The sequence below is a fragment of the Ceratosolen solmsi genome, unplaced genomic scaffold (assembly GCF_000503995.2).
Source record: "Ceratosolen solmsi marchali unplaced genomic scaffold, CerSol_1.0 scaffold10, whole genome shotgun sequence".
NCBI classification, from domain to species: domain Eukaryota; kingdom Metazoa; phylum Arthropoda; class Insecta; order Hymenoptera; family Agaonidae; genus Ceratosolen; species Ceratosolen solmsi.
Genome location: NW_011948412.1, coordinates 1,085,830 through 1,106,929, shown reverse-complemented (window position 1 = coordinate 1,106,929; position 21,100 = coordinate 1,085,830). Strand labels below are relative to the sequence as shown.

General features: G+C 24.4%; 1 protein-coding gene across 1 annotated transcript; it reads right to left on the bottom strand.

Moving 5' to 3' along the window:
• Nucleotides 1-8,284: 8,284 nt before the first annotated feature.
• On the bottom strand, nt 8,285-9,000 carry LOC105361296 (uncharacterized). The gene is made up of 2 exons (XM_011498458.1): nt 8,507-9,000; nt 8,285-8,412 (listed from the first exon to the last, which is right to left on the bottom strand). The coding sequence occupies exons 1-2, from the start codon at nt 8,793-8,795 to the stop codon at nt 8,378-8,380; spliced, it is 324 nt and encodes a 107-aa protein (XP_011496760.1). The 5' UTR covers nt 8,796-9,000; the 3' UTR covers nt 8,285-8,377.
• Between the last annotated feature and the right edge of the window lie 12,100 nt (nt 9,001-21,100).

Below are 21,100 nucleotides of genomic sequence, written 5' to 3'. Positions count from 1 at the left end.
AAATTAATATATCATATTATAATGTACTCCTTTTTTATAGAAATTAAAAAGTTATTGTATGCTAATTATTAATAATCATAGTAGTTTTAATTACATATTATAAACTACAAATAAGCATTCTTAATTTAAATTGAATTTAAATTACAAATTACACTAAAATTTCACATAACTAATTTTTTATTTTGTTTCAAGCAAACATTACACTTAATTATATTTTTCTAATAAATTAATTGTATTTTTTTAATAAATATTCTATCTTAATTCTTGGCATAGCTTCAAATTATCAACATTAAGTATTACTTCTGATAAAAATGATTGTACTGTATTTTTTACTATGGAAAAGTATAATATATTGATAATTTAAAGATTTTTATAAACTCCTTACAAATACTTAAAGTTATTATTAACTAATCTAAGGTAATATATGATTACGTGACTTTTCATTACTAGTTTGGAAGTATATATAAATGGAAATTTGTAGTATATAAATATAAATTTAGTAAATATCGAACATAACAAAAAAGGACTATAAGATTTAAATAAAATTTTAAGTTTTTCAAATTGATTTTTAAATTAATATAAAATTACTTACATAAGTCAATACAATATTTTGTACCTATTGTCATCTTTACTTTGGCGTAACAATTGTTTATGTAAAATCATTAATTTAGAGATAGTTATAGGAATTGAAAGTAGATCAAATAAAATGTTATTTTAAAAAGTTAAACTACAACTGTAATTATCTATGAACTAAAATAATTTAACTGTTGTTTAATTATCAAATTTTAATGTAATATCAGAAAATTTTCAATCTACTTACAAGAAGTTTTTTAGATTAAAAATTAAAAATGTTTTCTAAAAATTAATTTTTAGTTTCTTAGAACAATATAAACAATGTTTAAAACATAAGATTTCTGAATATTTTTGATAAAAAGTGATATACAATTAAAAGTATTAAAGGATAATTTAATTTATAAATAATAAATAAGATTGTACTATAGTATCATTCATTAATGTTTATCAAACTGTTTTTTAAAGTAATATCAATATTCAAATAATAAAATAAATATTCAAAATAAATTATAATTGTAGATAATTATATAAAGTACAACAAAATAAGCAATAAATTACACAGTTAATACATTCTATTTTGTGTATAAAACTACATAAGTACCTGTATACAAGTAATTAACATTCTTAATTTCATATAATGAACCAAGAGTTTTTTTACCAAATTTCTTTTAATTTCTCTATTTGTTAAGGATGATTTATACGTGTTATTTAACTTATTAATATGAATTGAAATATTTTAATATAAATTAATTTTTTTATACATTTTAATACATATTAATTTAAAATAATAATGTCTTTTATATGAATTCATTATGCATTTTTTAAATTAAACGATTTTTTAAATAAATTAATTAATGATTGCTTTGAAAGAATGTTTTTAAAAAGATATGGCAAAAAGAATCTAAAAGTAAACAATAAGTTCTTTTTCCTTTCTCCTCCTGTCTCTTCTTTTGTTCTTCGTTAATTGTACATCCTAAGGCGTCGCCTTCTCTCATTCGTTTATTCATTGATTCTACACCTCTTTTTCTCTTATACTTCTTTGTGTCATCTGGTAGCTTTCTTTGTATACTTCTTTTTGATATTCTTTACCCTCTGGGTTAGTCAATTGGTTGAGGCCACGAAATTGTAAGAACTTTAAAACAGGTCGTGGCTCTTGCAACATGCTCGTATGTGCAATTTGAAAGTGTGTACATGAGAGAGAGAGAGAGAGAGAGAGAGAGAGAGAGAGAATCAGAGAATGCGCTCAAAACAGAACACCAACAACCAGATACAAGTAGTTTTTGCACTCTTCGAATTATTATCATCACGTAAAATTGCTACAGCCGCATTTTCGTCTTTTTCTCTTCTTATATCCTAGACTCAGAAACACGTACCTGGGAAGAAGTTTTAGAAGTGCCTTCGTTTGATGAATTGAAGGAATCACCCAACCAAAATAAAAGACAAACTGTTCATTTTATACTGTTGGCTATTTTAAACTTACGAACATCTCTTACAGTTGAACATAATAACTTTAATCAACTATTAAAAATAGTGAGTTTAATTGATCAAAATGAGTACTTCGGCTTGGAAAATAATAAACTTACATGCATATATATCGATGCAATTAGAGTTCTTAGAACTGTGTGTTCATTTCTAATATTTAATGTATTTAATATTTGTTGTTAAATTTTTTACAATGACAATTATATTTTCAACCTTCATCATTTCGATTTCAGTTGATTTCTTTCCATTTGAAATACAGTACTTTGTAAATCAGTTTCTAAATATTTTTTTACGTTTAAACTAGAAAATAGAATGGAAAAATAAAATTTATTTCTATATTTAGTGAACATCATAATTTGTAATGACGCTATATAGTTCATTTGTATTAATAATAAAGTTTTAAAAAAATAAACATTTGATTTTATTTAACAAAATAGTTTAGATATATTAATAATCTTACTAATATGTTGATAATTTCATTAATTAATTAATGTAAATTAATAATAATTTAAATAAACAATTTAAGATTCTTATATTTTATAAACCAATTTACCAATAATTTAACTGTTCAGGAATATAAGAACGAAATATAATTACCAAACAGAAATATTTTTCAGAAAATTAATTATGTCAGATTTATATATAAAGTAGACAATAAAATTGCCACCAAGAATATCTGGCTAGATTATATAATAAACTATTATAAACTGAAGAACGCATTAAGTAGATAAAGGTTTACTTAATCAATCGTTCAAGATGTTCATCTTTAAGATCTTTTTATTCTTATTTTTTCATAATTTATTGTGCACTTTTAGAGGTCTAATAGTGATAAAATTCATGATAAACATTGAAATGATTAATATATTAATGGTCATAGAAAAGGGAAACTTCAACAAAGATGAGTTAAACAACTAGTTAAAATACATTGTAAATAGAATAAAATCTTTCTAATTAAATATGGTTGATACTTGCAAATACTGTTAATTATCAGAGTACTATTAGTATAAAATCATTACTTTTATCATTGTGCATATTGCCTTATCTAGGTCTTTAGAAGGTTAATATAATTTAAAATTCATAATGAAGATTCACGATTGAAAGTACAATCGTATTCGACCACTTGGTTCAATTATTATTGATATATTATTCAATTAAATAAATCCTTTTTATAATACGATTGTTTCATTTATATTACTATATGATTTATATGGCTATATAGTATATTAGATAACTATATGAAAAAATACTCTATATTTACTTACGTATGTACTTCAATCTTGAAAAATGCTAATATGTCAAAATATTTATAGAAAACGTTTTATTCTTGTTAAAAAATCATTATCACTTAAAACTCTATAAACATTTAAAAGTAAATTACATTGCAAATTATGAATAAAATATACGTAAATTTTGTACTTGTAAATAATTATTTATACAAAATTAGATAGTAAACAAAACATGAATTTGTTTTATAAATGAAATAAATTATTTTAGTTAAAGATTCAAGAAAATTTTCCGTTTAAATAATTAAAACATTTTCTCTCATGGAAATAAACAAAATGTATTGAAAATTTTAGATAAACAAAATATTTGTTAAATTTAATTCTTATTAAATGATATAATTTAAAAATTTTTTCAATATTCATTTTTTCATAATTATCAACGAATATAAGTATATAACGAATTTTAAAAATTCTATTATATTTAACTGATATAAGTAAAGTATTTAACAGAAAACATTGAAGCATACATTTAGATAAACTTTATTATTTGTGACTATGATATTAAAACCTATTTATATTATTATTTTTTCTTAAATAGTTCACTAAATCAAATAAACCATATAAAGTTATTTCATTATTTATATTACATTTAAATCATATTAAGCATACGACATTATAATTATCAATCGCATTAACAAAAAGTAAAGCCGAATAGAGATTAAATTGTTTATTAAATAATTTAATTCCACACGTTTTTTTATTTGCAGATAATTTTTGTAATTTATATATGCTTATATTACTTGAATAATGATTAATATGTATTAAAAATTGCTTAATAATTTAACAAATATAATTTCTTAAAATGATAATATATGATAATATAATTTCGTAAAAGATAATTTTTGTTTACATCGTTACACAGGTATAGCAGAACAAACTAGTTTGATCAAATTTGTTTCATGGCTTACACTTCTAAATATTATTAGATCGATCTGTTAACTAGAGGAAATATAAGATTGAAGAACTAATTATCATGCGACAATTGAAGTCCACATTTAGAGTCTATAAAATACGCAAAATTTTACAATTTGCAAGATAACGACACTACCAGAGATAAACAAGGAAATTGTGTAAATGTGTACCTATCTAACGTTTTTTCATCAGAAATCGTTGTTTGGATTATTGAATACAAATGCAACAGAACGTGTTACCATTGTATAATGATGAAGATAGGAGTTCGACTAGGAACAAATTAAAAAGAAGGGCATTCGTAGTATTTTATTCTGAGAATCGCTTAAATAATAATGGAACAATTACTTGATTACCATATAATCTTTGCTACTGTTTTCTATCGAGATAATCAGTAAACGATTCGAATGATGCAATTATGGATATATGTCTCTTTTATTTAAATTTTTACGTATGGTTAAGAAGTATTATGTTTTAAATTTTATTTTAAACGATGATTTAATGTGAACGAATTAAAACAAATTTTTATGCTTTCAATATTGTTCCCCCTCTTTTTAAAGAGTTTTTAATTCCTTCAATGATAATTTATAATAATAGTAAAAATAAAATTAAAACATATTTATAAATGATTGTGATATTCAGTGGAACATTTAATAGATAATATATTTTTAAAGAACAAATCCCAAATAGTGGAAATAATTTATATTAAAAGTATATTTTTAATAGAAACTACTTGTGTAAAAATATATTTTATTTATAAAACTTAAAAAAATATATTATTCAGATATTATTTAATTCATTTCAAATTTTTGCATTTTATGTAATGTTCAATTTATTTTAGAAAATATTTAAAATTTCACTGAATTGTAAGGGAAATATTTCAAATGATAATTATGTGAGCCTGGTGGGTAAGTCTCATAGGAATCGCTTCCAATTATTATATTTTGAAAAATATTTCAGAATTAAATTTCTCTGGTCAGATATAAAAATCAAATTTTTGTACGCTATGATACGGCGATTCAAATGCTCAAGACCTGAAGAAGCCAGTTAATAGGCGACATTGAAATTCAATATCTAAGATTAGCATAAAATTGCAACAAGGTGTAACTAAATAAAATTATGAAATGTATATTATGCGCATAATGTCGTTGTTTGTTAAAGTTACTAAATTATTTTCAAATTCCAAATATTCAAAAGTACATAAATGGCTCGGTTCTATGATAAAGGATAAGAGATATTCGACATAATAGTAAAATTGTAGCAGATAACTTTAATGCACTTTTAGATATAATAGATAAAAATGCTTTGTTTACAAGATTTGGTCATTACTAGGAACTGTATTAGTATTATTTATGGGAGACAACAAGAACAAAAATTGAAGAAGAATGAATACCGTGATAGGGAATTAAAATGTACGGTTATGCAACGCTATTGAAAAAAATAGAATAATCAATCAAGAAGACAAAATTATAAAGAAATAGTGAAAAACTATTGGTCATGGAAGATTAAGAAAAAGAGGCACTTGAGCAAGCATTGAAAGTAAGAAATGTGATAATAGAGGAAATATAGCACATCGCTGAATAGAGTATCTAAATTATTTCATGGGAAAGCGGGGTTACTAACATTAACTTTTACATATACATACATTTATAGTTATTATTAGGTTAGAAGAGAAGAGAAGATAATTTGGTTTCATATAAGATCCTATAATTATGACTATTTTATAAATACGGGCAATAGAAAATGATACTTCTATTTCTAAAATATTTTATCATTATTAAATTTTTTCATTATTAAAATTTATCTATTTAGAATGATATATAATTATAACAAAAAATACAATTTAATTGTTCGGATTCCACTCCGAAATTAATATTAAATTAAAGAAATTAACAGAATAAAATCACAATACATCTTCGCAAATTATTATTCAACTGAACTATTTAACACAGGGAACCATGAAAATATTACGTTTGTACATATAAATCAAATTAATTAAAAAATTGCAATTACTATTTGGTTATTTTTTTTAAGTCAACATGACTTCAGCGTATTTTACGTTTTTCACGATGACTTACTTTAAAAAATATAATAAATTAATTTAACAGTTTGATAACAAATCATAGAAATAAAACGTTAACATCTTCATGGGATCTTTATTTTAATTTTTGATAAATATACATAGAGATATTATAATTTTGAGTGTTTCAATTAGAGAAGGAACGATTAGCATTGCTAATATTAAATAATCCATATTAAAATTTGACGTTGAATATACCTTAATGTTGAATTATGTATTAATTGTTGCATTATTTATTAAAAATTATTAAAATTTGATTCGATATATCTACATAATAATTTCTTTTCAGAATAATATAGATGTTTTCACTTATTATTGTACAGTTAGTATTTGCCATTTGCAAATTTCAATATTATCCAAGACAAAATGATAGTGATGATATTTGTGCTGCCTCCAATAGGTTTAATGAACAATTACTTTTTTTTTATGCAAATTCCTTACAGTAGTTTGACATGTTACATTTTGATCCGTCGCAAAAATTGTATAAAAATAATCATATACTCATAAATATATACACGAAGTACTCAATTTGTTAGTTTTATAAAATACCTGAAAATAAAAATTTTAAATTAAAAAATCATTTAAATGAAAGAATAAAGTAATTTTATTCTTTCTAAAAATTGTAAACAGTGTAACAATATATTTAAGCAATTAGTAAAATAAAAAATTATATTATATTTTTAATATCATAACGATAAAGTATTTTATATATAATTAAACCAATTACTATGCGATAATTTTTCATATTTAGATATTCAATTTAATTGATAATTTACTTATTTATATGTATTTAAATAATAAATTTAAGATAAATATACGTATTTAGAAGAAAAGAAAATTGAATTGGAATAACGTCTTTAAAATTCAACGCTATTTAATATGTATATTGACGAAGGGCAATCGCTTTAGCTGAAAATTGTCATTGGGGTCCCTTGAATGGTTAGGTATTACCCATAATATCAATAAAATGTCATTTAAAACTGAAGTCTGGTTTTTATAGATAATAATTTTAGCACAATAAGAGTAGGTGCGCGCAAATATCCTCGATATCTTAGAATTTTGATTGTTGGTCTAGAAAGTATAATATCAAATATGTAGGCATGTTTCACTTTACCATTACGAGTTAGGATATAGATGTGCATATTTCTTATGTGCATAAGATAAAATATATAGGCTAATTTTATCGATACCCGAACATGTTCAAGTTTTCTAAAGTATAGGCTAGGAAAGTTAAAAAGATGGATAATAAGTTTGGTAAATTACTACAGAATATAATTTAATGTATATCACATATAATAATTATCGAACAAAGGCTATACAATATCTGAGATTAATTTTTATATAATTAAATTAAATAATTAAGAGTATACATTATAAAAATCGCTGATATTTATATATGATTTTATATAAATAAAAAAGTTATGTACGTAAATAATAATAATAAACGTTAGTAAAATTTTAAAAAAATTCAAGGTCATAATTTTATTTACAAATAATTTTCGGCATAAAAATGGTGTAAATAATTCAAAATGTCAACTATTATGATTAACAAGATTTTTTTTAGAGTGCTATCGATATTTTGGCATACTTGGATCTTTCTAACTCATCTTTTAGTTCAGTCGTTTGCAAAAAATTCATGGCTGCCCCCCCCCCCCCTCAGTACTTCATGTAACAAATGAACGCCAGTCACTATATCTCATTACAAGCAGTAAGGACTCAAAAAAGTCTCAAAATATTCTCAAAAAATTCTCTTTCCTTTTCATTCGTTTTGTTCTGTGACAGTAATATGAAAAAAGGTGAAACAAAATTTAAAGCGACCGAGAATGTTGGAAAAGAGGCAATGGAAGCAAAGCGGAATCAACGCAATACAGGCAAAGTTAGTGGGAGGGTGGTCAGGAGAGAGAGAGAGAGAGAGAGAGAGAGAGAGAGAGAGTGAGTGAGAGAGGGGGGGAGGGAGAGAGGAAGAAATTTCGGAGTGTTGCGATGGTGTGGCAGCGCGCAGCATCGGGGAACTTTGGCGGCACTGTTGCCAAGCGGAAATAGCCGATCGTCACGCATTTGCTCCGGCGTTTCCTACTGAATTGGCTGGCGAGAAAAAAAGAAAAGAAACTAATTAAGGAAAATCACTGAAAACCTACCTATATTGGTACATTAGTGTTTATATTAGGAACTTCCATACTCAAAAGATCTCTATCGTTCTCGTGTAAAGGTACGTTTGTGCAAGTGAATGCAGCACGAGTAACAATTCTTGACAGCTCGAATGAATGCCCGCCAGTATCTTGCATGTGCACCGACTTTGAACGCGTTTTGGCTGTGTAAGAATTTTTTGTGGTGACGTCATGCAAGTCAATGTAATGCTCGGGTATTCCCGAGGTTGGTGCATCTGTCGAAAATGTGCGATTTTGCGTGGCTCGCAACCTGCGTAATGAGTCGTCCGAATTCATAAGAGAACGATAAAGTGGCGACATCTCTGCTATTACTGACGCCAAGGGTCAAGTACTTTCAGAATATCCTAACTTCGAAGTAAATAGACACCGTATGTGTTATAAGATATTCCATATTTAATTTTTCATAGTTACATTCAAGAGAATTGCTTTACTCTATCGATTTTTCCGTGAAATATGTTAAATTTTGATTTGATAGTTTAGTTATTTTCTCATCTTGTATTGTCCATCTTTTCTTAAAATTTACTTTTCACTCATGAATATTATATTTGTATTTTCATATACTTGTATTATCATTTCAAATTTGTACACATTAATACCTTGTGAACGCATAATTTTATATTGCTTTATACTAAAAAATGTCAAAATATTTAAATATGAAATTTAAAAATTATATATTGAATAAAATTATTTAATAAAAACATCGAACCATCTACATTACATTCAAATATTAAACAGTTACTTACAATAAAAATATTTTCTCAATATCCAGAACCATATTTTTATCTTAAGCATTTAAAGTGACAATTATACAGTTATGATACATAAATTTGATATAGAATTATGTTTAAACTCGTGAATAACAGTTGATATAGTTATATTAATTTAAATGTGATAAAAATAACATTAACTATTGAATGGTATATAAAATTGTCGCAACTGTATACAAAAAATTGATAATATTTTAGCAAGCAGTAATAATAATAAAATTAATGACAATAATAAAAACAACTTTATTAATTTAATAAGTTTATTTATAATTATATATATTACACTTCATAAAATATTTGTAATTGTTTTACATGGTGAAATATATTTATTATATGTGCAGCACTTATAGGATTTTCCTTTACATGTACTATTATTAATTGACCGTGTTAAAGTGCTGGAAATTCTGTAATCAATAAATGAATAAAGAAATATGATTTATCCTTTATGTTACGTTATTTATGTATTTTATTATGTACTTCATCATAAGGGAAAAATAAAAATTTTGTATTATAAGATTTACTGTTAGAATTTATATTTTTACATATTTTCAACTGAAGTATTAAACTTTTATTTATTCTTTATAATTGAGAACATATATGCTCATTATATTATTGTTATACATTAGAATAAAATAAGAAAACATAAAAATTACTATTATCTCAGTTTGAATTTTGAAATTAAAAGATTTTTGTATTATTAAACTATTTTTTTATTTACAGTTACATATTTTGTTTATTTAAATGGATTGTAATGTTTTTTATTGCAGCAAGTCGCAAAAGAACTTAATAAATGAAACCTTTTAATCTTAAAATTGCACCGATATTTAATATGCTTGTAATGTCTGATTGACACGACGAATATCACGTTTACATTGGGCAAGTAATGATATCCCATACATAATCCTGTTCAAGCTAATACATTTCAACTAATAAAAGCAAGTGCAATGTAAAAGAACGCCATGTGAAACGGTACTAGGAAACGGTAGCCACCCTTTAAAAGCGGAGGATCATAGGTCAAGTGGACTCTATACTGTCGCATCTAAGCGCAAGATTTGCATTATTATCACTCTACGCCAATGATAAAATGTGTGAGATCGCGCCTAAGATTGCACAGTGGCAAAAACAGGCTAAATAATTGACAATTGCTCGGATTAACGGAAATGCGTCATTAATTGTGGCAGTTCTTTTTTCACGAATTTTCAAAAGTTATCTCCCACGCCATGCTATCGACTTGTTCACGCTCGCTTAGTCGTCCCAGCACAAATTTAGCATCATTCACCTAATGTCTCGAGAGTGCTTCTCGGTACATGAGACAGGGCGACAAAGAGCATTACAACATCGCCGTTCAGTTTTATTGACCAGTCGTATTTAGTATCATCATATCGTCCTTAAGACTAAGTAAATAGCTGGAGATGTGGGGACAATGGCCTCGATGAATCAGTGCCACCCGCGACAATGGGCTTCTTCGTTTATACGACACCAGGAGAAAGTGTCGTTTCATCTGAGTATTAATGGAGAAAAAAACTTCGGTAGGATATTACATTGTGTATTAATGATTGTTAAGCCATTGCTGAGGAAAGCCGAGTGTATGGGTTGATTTTCGCTGAAATAAGTTAATGAGACATCGAATACAGCGAAGAGCTTGGAAGTTGAAATTTTTATAGTTCATTTAAGAACTTTCTCTTTTTTAGCTGCAGTGTGAAAATATTATATTTTTACAAACGTGTTTCACATTTTTAACTTTCACATTTTTAATATTAATATTGAATTGTGTGCTTTAATAAGTATAATTGGTTACTCAATAAAATGATATATAAAATAAAATACTTCTTTCTTCTAGGTAAATCTTCAAGGATAATTTAAAAACTGGTGCTTATTCAGTTTCTTAACTTCGTATAAAAGTAACATTTTTATTTATAACAATTAATTTATAAGCGTAAACAAAAAGTATAAAAAAAAAATTTATGTAGGAAATTATTTAAATCGGTTTCATATAATGATAGAGATGCAATACTATTATTTGGATTTAAGTAAATTAATGTTATCTTAAGAAAAGCGTTTACATATTGTACAAAAATTTTAGGAGGAAAAATTATAGAATATTTCTCTAAAATTTATAATTATCATTTCTACTCGTCATAATTAAGATATGTATTAATGAAACAATAAAAAAGTGAGCTTTTTATTAGTTCTTATATATATTTTTATATTTTTAAAATGCCATTACTAAAATTATATTTTTGGAAATAAAACCATCTATTAAATTTGAAATATTTTGAACTTCGAGGTTTAAAACAATATATTTTAATGATTTTTAAGAAAATATGGAAACTAATATTATTAAATCCTAGGTAATATATTCAATAATTAAAAGATCAATTATATTTGCATGGCTTAATAGAAAATATTTGGCATATTTACTATACGCATTTTGTAAAAAATAAAAATTTAATGCGGAACTTTCATAGATACTTGTATTAATAAGAATCACAAAAATAAGTCGGATAAGTTGAGCTTTTTTTTCAAGCGTATAATGATTCCTATAATAACACTATAAAATTGGATGAATATATATTTTACACGAATTTTTGCTCGAGTATAATTAATTATCATTAATTATTAATATAAAAAGTAGTTACATACACATACATACATATGCTATGAAAGAAATGAATTGGATTTACATTTAATATTGTTATATATATAGTTATACATTGGATTTATATTTAATTATTAATTAATTATAGAAACTTTGAATTTAATTTCTATCTGAATTATGGAAAATACAAATACTTGTTTTTGATCTTATTTTCATTCTTGATATATTCATCTAAAATTACTAAAGAATATGAGTCCTACATAAGTCAAATTGAAACTATATTTTTTAAAAGTTGTTTTATTTAAAACAATTAAACAGTTAAATATCATAAAGACATACAATATCGAAAGTAAAAACAGAGATAAACAGTATGCTTAAATACTTTTTGTGACGAGAACGAAGTGTTTTATTTTCATCGATAATGATAATAGTATTTCCGATACATAAGCGCAAAGACAATCATCCCGGAAAACGCATAAATGTAAAATGTTATCAAATTTAGTTAAAATTGTAAATAATATGCGTACATAATAAAATTGCCGTTGCTTGGAAAGTTAGTAATTTCCGTATCATAGGTAGAAAGGAGACAACATGAAAAGGTAAGAGAGTAGGTATCCTGTGATAAGCGACTTTGCTTAGGTAAACTCGTGTATATGTATATATATATATATATATATATATACATGTATACATGTATGTATACATGAATCCATGCATGCATCTATGTAGGTATGTATGCATGTGTAACAGCGAGTACGCCGGGAAACATGCTGCACGAATGAAATTTTTGATAAATTACAGAGTGAACATAAAGAAAAAGGGACGCCGTCTTGTAATACCATCGCTGTTTCTGAAAATTGTACCGGCTGTATTTGACTCGCTGTGAATGACAATAGATTAGCTTTTCCCTAATGACATCAATTCTTTGTTTATCCATCGTGGAATTAGTGTGTACATATAAAATCAATACTGCCTTCGATTATTTTTCCATACAAATTATCCTTCGTCAAAATGCTTGAATTTACTGTTATGTTACCTTAAACCATTGTTCTATTTAATACGGCATGATTAAATACTCAGACGTATAGAATTATTAAATAAAAATGTGTTTAACACAGTAGCAATCATTACTTTCTAATAGACTTATATTACATGCCTATGCATGCGTTTAATTCATATATCAATTCCTTCGAATTTTTATTATACATTTAGTACTCTTAAATGTAATTAAATTTAAAGTGTACATAGTATGTGAAATATTAAAATATAAAGCATGTAAACTTTAAAAAAGGGTGGAGCATAATGTAATTATAAAATTAAAATAAACGAAGGGAGTCATTAAAAATACATCGCTTGAATTTAAAAATAACATGTGTTACTTTTTTTTAGACAATCTGCTCTTATTACCAATAAATACCTATATTTTTACATTTCTCATATAAGATTGTTAAAGCAATTTTTGTGCAAAAATGAATTTAAAGTTACATAAAATATGAAAATAAATGTGAAATTTGTAATATTAATGTTTCAATTTTGAAAAACAAAATGTAATAAATCACAACTATCGATATTATATACATACGAAATTGATAAATTATTATTTAATAATATAATAAATGTGCACTCATAAAAAATATTAAATAAACAGATAGTAGTTTTACTTTTTATTTGTAATATAAACAACAAATTGTAAACAGCAAATTGTAATAATAAGTAATAAGATTAAATAAGTTATACTCTATAGTGAATCTGAATTTCTTAATAAGAAACATTAAAGAAAAATTTTTAATCTTTTTACTTATTTAATTAAAGAATTACTTAGTAATTTTCGAGGTTTAAGAAACATTTCCAAGTTTAGTAATTCATATAAATATATACTGTAGTAATTTAAGCAAGAAACTACAAAACACTACATTTTAATTTACTTGCATTTTAATTTAAAAATAAACAACTTTTTTAGTTTTACTCTTCATCTAAAAGTTATAATCCATAATTTATTAGAATTCAAATTAACCTTTTAAATTAAAATGTATCTTTAAATTCGCGAAATTTGTTTTATAAAAACTTTTATAACCTATGTTTTACAACTTTAAAAATACTTTATCAATGTTTTGACTTATAATTTCATATATTATTTTTATTCGTTTTAAAAATTTCAACTCTTTAAATTATAAAAAATTTGTTGATACGATCAATTTAGTAACTAGTAATTAATGTAAAAATTTATTATAATTAAAATATACAATATATCATCCTAAATTGGAATTATAATTTATTCTAAAGAAATACAAGTAAATAATATACGTATTTTTTCTTAAATACTATTTTTTACATTCAGTTTTAACTAGTTATAGAGAATAATTTATTGTTAAAAATATTAAATCAAAATAGAAATTATCAAGTTTTTAAAATTATAATTAATATTAGAATTCTTACGATATTAATTTTTATTCAATAGAATAAGCAGATATATGGTCGATAAGGTAGATTTCATCAATCCTAATAACGTGAGTCCGTAAAAATTATTAAATAGTATTCTGACATTTTAACATGAATTGTTGTTTTAACCATTCTTTTCGGTAAAACTTAAATATTTGTATAATAAAGCATACAATCATAATGTAATTATATATCGAGATTTACTGTATTTTGCAATATTCTGTCTATATATCGTTGTATACTTAATTAGTCAATAACTACAACTAGTGATTTTATTTTCACCAGATTTTTTCTGCCTTCTCATAGGTATTATGTTTATTTCGATTTAAATTTTCATTGTTTTTAAATTAGTGGCTCAAATGATATCCTGTCGAATTTTCTCGCTTGCTGTACAAAATTTATTTTATTTCCTTATTAATGACTTTATAAGTAAGGTTTGTATTAATTGTCATACAATTAAGTTAACAGAGGGAATTAATTACAAGGAATATTATTTTTGATAAATGTAAGTTTATTTTCAACAATATCCTTTATATTATTTGCGCTAGTATAAGATTATATATGTTAATAGTTTTTTTTTTAAGTTTTACTGTATAATAATTGTTTTATATTAGGTATTTGTGTCTTGGCTTATATTTATAAAAAAACTCAATTAAAACTATATTTTAAACAATTTATATCAATATTTAAATTGAATAATATAAATTTTATAGATTATTATAAGTTAAAATAAATTTTCGAAAAATCATTATAATTAATAGATAGAAAATAACCATTTTTTACGAATATTTATAACTTACAATTTATAATTTATAGGAAATGAGATATTAGCTATAACACGAAGCAACATAATAATATTACTGTGTTGTCACGTAATAATAAATTATAAAAATATTATGATTAAATAAATATTAAAAACTAATCATACTATGTATTTCACTGGAATTAAATTAATATTGATTCAGTAAATTAATATAAATTACTCTAATTTGTGTGAAAATAAATATATTTTTTAATTCAATTGATCAAGCAATATTCAAGTTACCATTATACTTTTCCATTCACCGGACAAAAACAGCCCTAATTATACAGATGGTTTCTCTATTGTACAGTATTAGTCGTGTACACCGCACACCCATTCGTGTACGTCACCATTTTTCAAAGCAGCTGCAGTGCGTAATTGCAGTAACCTGACTGCAATAGCGCAATTTATACTATCGGGGTGAGAGTTGCCATGACTCGTCTATATATCATCACAACTTCTCTGTAAATAAACAGGATTTTTAAATGATACCTTTTTCGAGTTTTCTCACTTGCAGAAAACAGTCGATGTCAGCCTACATGTATAACCAAATTATATAGTACTTACTCATTGTATCGTTCAAAAATTAAATGTAGTTAATTGTAAAAATATGAAATATATAAGAATGCCAAAGTTTTTTGAGTTAAACTCTTCGACATTCGATTCAACAAACTGACTTTTAATTAAGTATAATTTTAATTGATTATAATTTCTAAAAACAATTCTGTAAAAGTGATATATTCCATAGAATAGATAAGGAGGAGTTTCAAAGACTATTAGCCGTTATGTATAATATTTTGAGTTTACTTTTAATATAAATATGAATTTACATATAATTCGTATCAAATAAAGATTTAATTTGATCTCAAAGAATATAAAATTATAATTGGTTATTTTTTAATATTATAATTCATCATAAACAGAGTTTTACCTACAATTATGTATTTTTTTGTAATGTTGTTTTTGTAAATAAAATTCGTTTTTCATAAACATGCTCGATGTAATACCATATTTGTTATATAATCAAAACAATCCAGGTTCCATCATTCCTATAGAATTCTTTTTCATTTGAATTAATATTAATTAATAACTTAATAATTTGAATTTAATATTATGTATTGCAGTCTGTTTTTTAATTAAATACACCGTGTATAAACCGTTATACCTGAATTATCTTTAAATGCAAAGAAATTTAAGTATAGAGCATTATTTTCTTGACTGTGTATGAAAGTTATAAAAAAATCTTATGGTGGAATGCAGGGAAGTTGATAAATTTATTCTTAAACGAGATATAGGATGATGTTATCGGCTTTTACATGTTGTATACATGTTACAACATTGCTTACATGTTACATACGAGTTACATTATAGCCAGATTCTAAAATAATCTATATATTAAATTAAAATAGAAAGCCGAGCTAATGGTAACCTTTATGAGTATGTAACTATTTTAATTTTTTTATCAAAATTGGTCTTCAAATTAAGAAATAATAATTTTTGATAAAAATTGATTGTACATAGCATATTTACAAAAATATGCCTTCATTCATATAATATACCATTTTTAATATAATAATTAGAAGAAAGAAAGTCGAATAAAAATATTTTCAGTTATAAAAACAATTAAGTTAAAATTTTAAATAGAACAGTAATTTTTCACATTCTTAAATAAGGATGCTGACCAATTTTAATTATAATTTAGTACTATTATACGTGACTTAACTGAAAATTTAACATAGTAAGTTTAAATAGTCAGCCAGAAGATTGAAATAATTTAATATATTTAATTTGTATTATTTTTTATACTCATTGTAAATAGCAAAATACTCATCAAGAGATTTACGATATACAAAAGCGACTTTTATGCTGTCATGTAAAATGTTTCTTGATCTAATCTCAATTTTTTGTTCGATAGCTGTTGATGAATGATTCAAGAATTTTCTGAGCATTTGAAAGGTTTTGCTGACGCCCATGCGTAGTACCACTCAAAGCAAAGTTTTTATATTTCACGTTATTTAGCCTCAGAATCAATATTTCTCTGGCTCATCAAATTAAGCGCGCTTCTCAACGTTTCTCTTTACAAGGCTATCTACTGATTTTTTTATTTATCCGCTCTTAAGTATGGCATTTGTATATCCCATTATCATATGAATAAATTATATCGATATCTAATTAATTTATTCCTAATGAGTATCGACATTGTTATAACATTCATAAATAATTTAATTTAATCATAATTTAGTCGATTGATCAAATCATTCGTCCATATAATTATAGCATTTACTTTCAAAATTTAAGTTATAAAAATCTCTCGAATACCTTACTCTTCAGTTCTGTCATCCTAATGAATTTATTTGATTTATAATATACTCTACTTCGTATTCATCAAATTACTGAAGATATATTTTTTATAGAGCAATAAATTCGTTTCACATAAAAATCTATAGTTTTTTTATTACGAGATTGTTTTTAAATATTATCACATCGTACAGTTCTTAATATTACGTAATAATCATTGATAAGATATCATTGATAAGAAAGCTATGATTTCAGAATTTGAAGAGAATTTGCCATTTCAAGTTTTATCTATTTAAATGTAGCAGTAAAAGTCAAACAGGCGTAAATATTCAAGAACTGCTACAATAGGTTGCCATAGGTAGTGACTAATTTCTTTGACGCTACATCTTAATTCAGAACCGTCTTTTCAAGAATTGCCAGCGCTCAACTTTCTTTTTCTCTGTTGAAAGATGAGTCTTTCTCTTTTTTTCTTATTTTGAAAGTAGGACCAACTTCCAAAGTCTATGCAATAAAAGATTTTTTCCATTTTCGATTTCGTTTAATGTTTTTATCGTCTATTAATTAGCACCAGAGATCCATATCAAAGTAGCCAAACTCGACTTTTCGAAGCAGCTCTAAAGAAGTCGATTTCTCGGAGAATTCGAGCCTTTAAACAGAGAAATGGCAACATTTCTTGCCTCTTAAAAACTGAAAATTGCAGCAGCAATAGCAATCGCATACAGGATTAATTAAAAAACATTATGGATTGAAAATTTTTGTATAATCTATAGTAAGGCTTTCTACCTTTTTCTCTTTCTTCCTCTCCTCTTTGTCTTTTGCTAACACTTTATAATTGTCATCCTACTCACCCTAGTTGATTAATGATTAGTTTTCACAATTATTAATAATTTATAATCAATTTATAATCTAATTATCATAATATTACAATCGTGAGTTACGAGTTCGTTGTATAATCGTGTGACTTGATGGATCTATAATATAACGCGTATTTATTAATATTTTTTAATTATTTCGTTTCAGTGGACAAATCGAAAAATCAAACTTTTTATAAAGTTTTTAGAAGCATATAAAAATTTTGGGTTTATACATATATATGAAGGATGAAGTATTGTTTTGTTTATTTTCAGTTTTGACATGTCACGTTTATAATTTAATTAATATTAATTTAATCGTTATTAAAAAGACAGTTACATAACAAGATTAATGAATAGTTACGATTCATAATAGATAAAACTGAAATTCTAAACGCATCTATAATATATTTATTCACCAAATTTCAGATCAATTAAATCGATAAAATTAACTTTTTTTTAATTAATACACTCATGAACTTATTGCTAAACATGAGTAAAAAGGAAAATTTTTTCCTTATAGTTTTAATCTATCTTGATTAAATTATAGTTGTAATTATAAATAGAAATCAATTATTTATTAGAAAATCAGAAACTAACTAAAAAATTTTAATTGTTTCTTTATTCCAACTTGGTAAATCATATAAAATAGTATCTATATTATTAAAATAAATAATGATTATATGTATCATTTTAAGTATTATTATTTTAAGAAAAACAAATTATTCTTAATATACGTAGGCTTTTAATTGTACCAGATATTTAATTTTTATAAGATTGTGTCAGTTATATATATAACAATAAACCTTATTGTTTTTACCTTCTTACAGCGATATTGATGTGTGTGCATCAATAAATTTAAAATATTGATAGCTATAAAATAAAATATAAAAATTATAGTGACATATTTATAATTTATTTGAGGAATATATTACTTATAAAATAAAGGCATAGTAATGAAAATAATATTAAATACTATTAGTGATCACTAATTTTATATTTAATTTAGAAAGACAACTACATGAAGTATACGTTATTCATATAACAATTAATTTTCGAAAATTGCATAAAATTAACAATTTATTTATTTATTTCCAACAAGTATCTTGAGCATTTTTATTAACATATTAATAAATCTGAAGCTGGTGAATTCATTTTATTGATGTGTGTTTTAATATTAAATTAATTTAATAAATTTAATAAAAATTACATTTGATATATCTGTCGTTAGTAGTATTCATTTTTATTGTATTTTATTATTTTATCATTTTTATAGATTATTCTGACATTGAAACTGTCAATATTAAAAAGATTAGAATAATTTTATTTTTATAAATTTTTTTATTTTATCTTTTATGTTTCAAGAAGTGTGATTAGTCATTGTGATCAGGGTCAGGGTCATCGCACAGATCATCATCACATCATGAACAGGGTACCACTTACATCAAGAGAAATAGGGACAGGAAAGCGGGAGAAGAAGGGTGGAGATGTGGGTACGTTAAAAGAGCTATTGCCAACTACGCATTTCCAAGTCTTTAGACCGACCTAAGATTAGTACATATTTTTTTATGTTTTTACATTGCTCAGCGGTCTACCTGTCCTACTTATTATTCTTTCCTCTGCTGCATTTTATTTTTTATTTTCATTCGCGTCACCGGCAAGATTTTCTTGTGTGATTTTCAGATTTTATGTCGATGAAATACACACAAGATGAATAACTGATATATAGTTATTGTACTCGGGACGCGCAACTTCCCCCTTTTTTTTAATAATATCAAATTAGTTATGCCCGATGCAATCGATTATTTTTCTAAACACTTGATGAACTTTCGCATTGATGTCGTGACTACGAAAAATGACATTTATGTGTTATAATTAGCAAATTTTCGTTTATTCCTTGATGTCCAGGCAGTATCTTGTAACTTAAAACATTTGTCTATAAAATAAAGAAAGTTTGCTAATTTATTTAAAATAAACACATTTTGTGAATTTAAATTTATCACTTGCATGGTTATTAATATTATTTGCGTATTGACACATTTAATTTATGAAATACCACCTTTTTATTAAATTAAAAATATTTACATGGTTTATTTTTATTAACTATAAGCTTTTTTAAAATAGACTCGATGATCTTTCAATATTACTTAAACAACATTTAATTCATATTTACTATTCGAATGTACTTGAAAATTTTTTGAATAAATAAATTATGAGAATTATTATTTCATGTTTGTATCAATTTATTAAATATTCAGTTCTATTATTTAATAAATTTTACATTACAATACATTCAATAAAGACTTCATACATTTCAAGAATCTACATATAATGGATTTATAACTTTATAACATTTAGGAAGCCCGAAATTGCTTTTATATGAACAGTAGTGTGTGCCACAATTTCATATTTTGATCATTTTAATATAATTGTTAAATTAGTCTGTATATTATTCTATAATATTCTTACATATATCTAACAAATATAATTCTCTGTTTACCATTATAAGAAAATTATAAATTTTTGGAATTAAGATTTTTTTAATTTCTTTAACTATTACTGTACACATTTTAAAATAATAACTGTCGTATTTTACTTTAAATAGTAAATTCCATTAAATAGAATTTAGTAATGCAAATCAGAAATATTTTGTTTTGGTGCGACGTTCGTGAATATGATAGTGTTTATTAAACAGTTTATTCGTGTTAAATTATTAAACATTTAAATCTGTTAGCAATGTTTCATTCTATGCCAAATACATCTAAACTTGAAGTATTTAAAATATACTAATACTTTGTAAGTATTATTTCTATCCTTACAATTTTCTATAGTTTTCTTCGTACATTTCT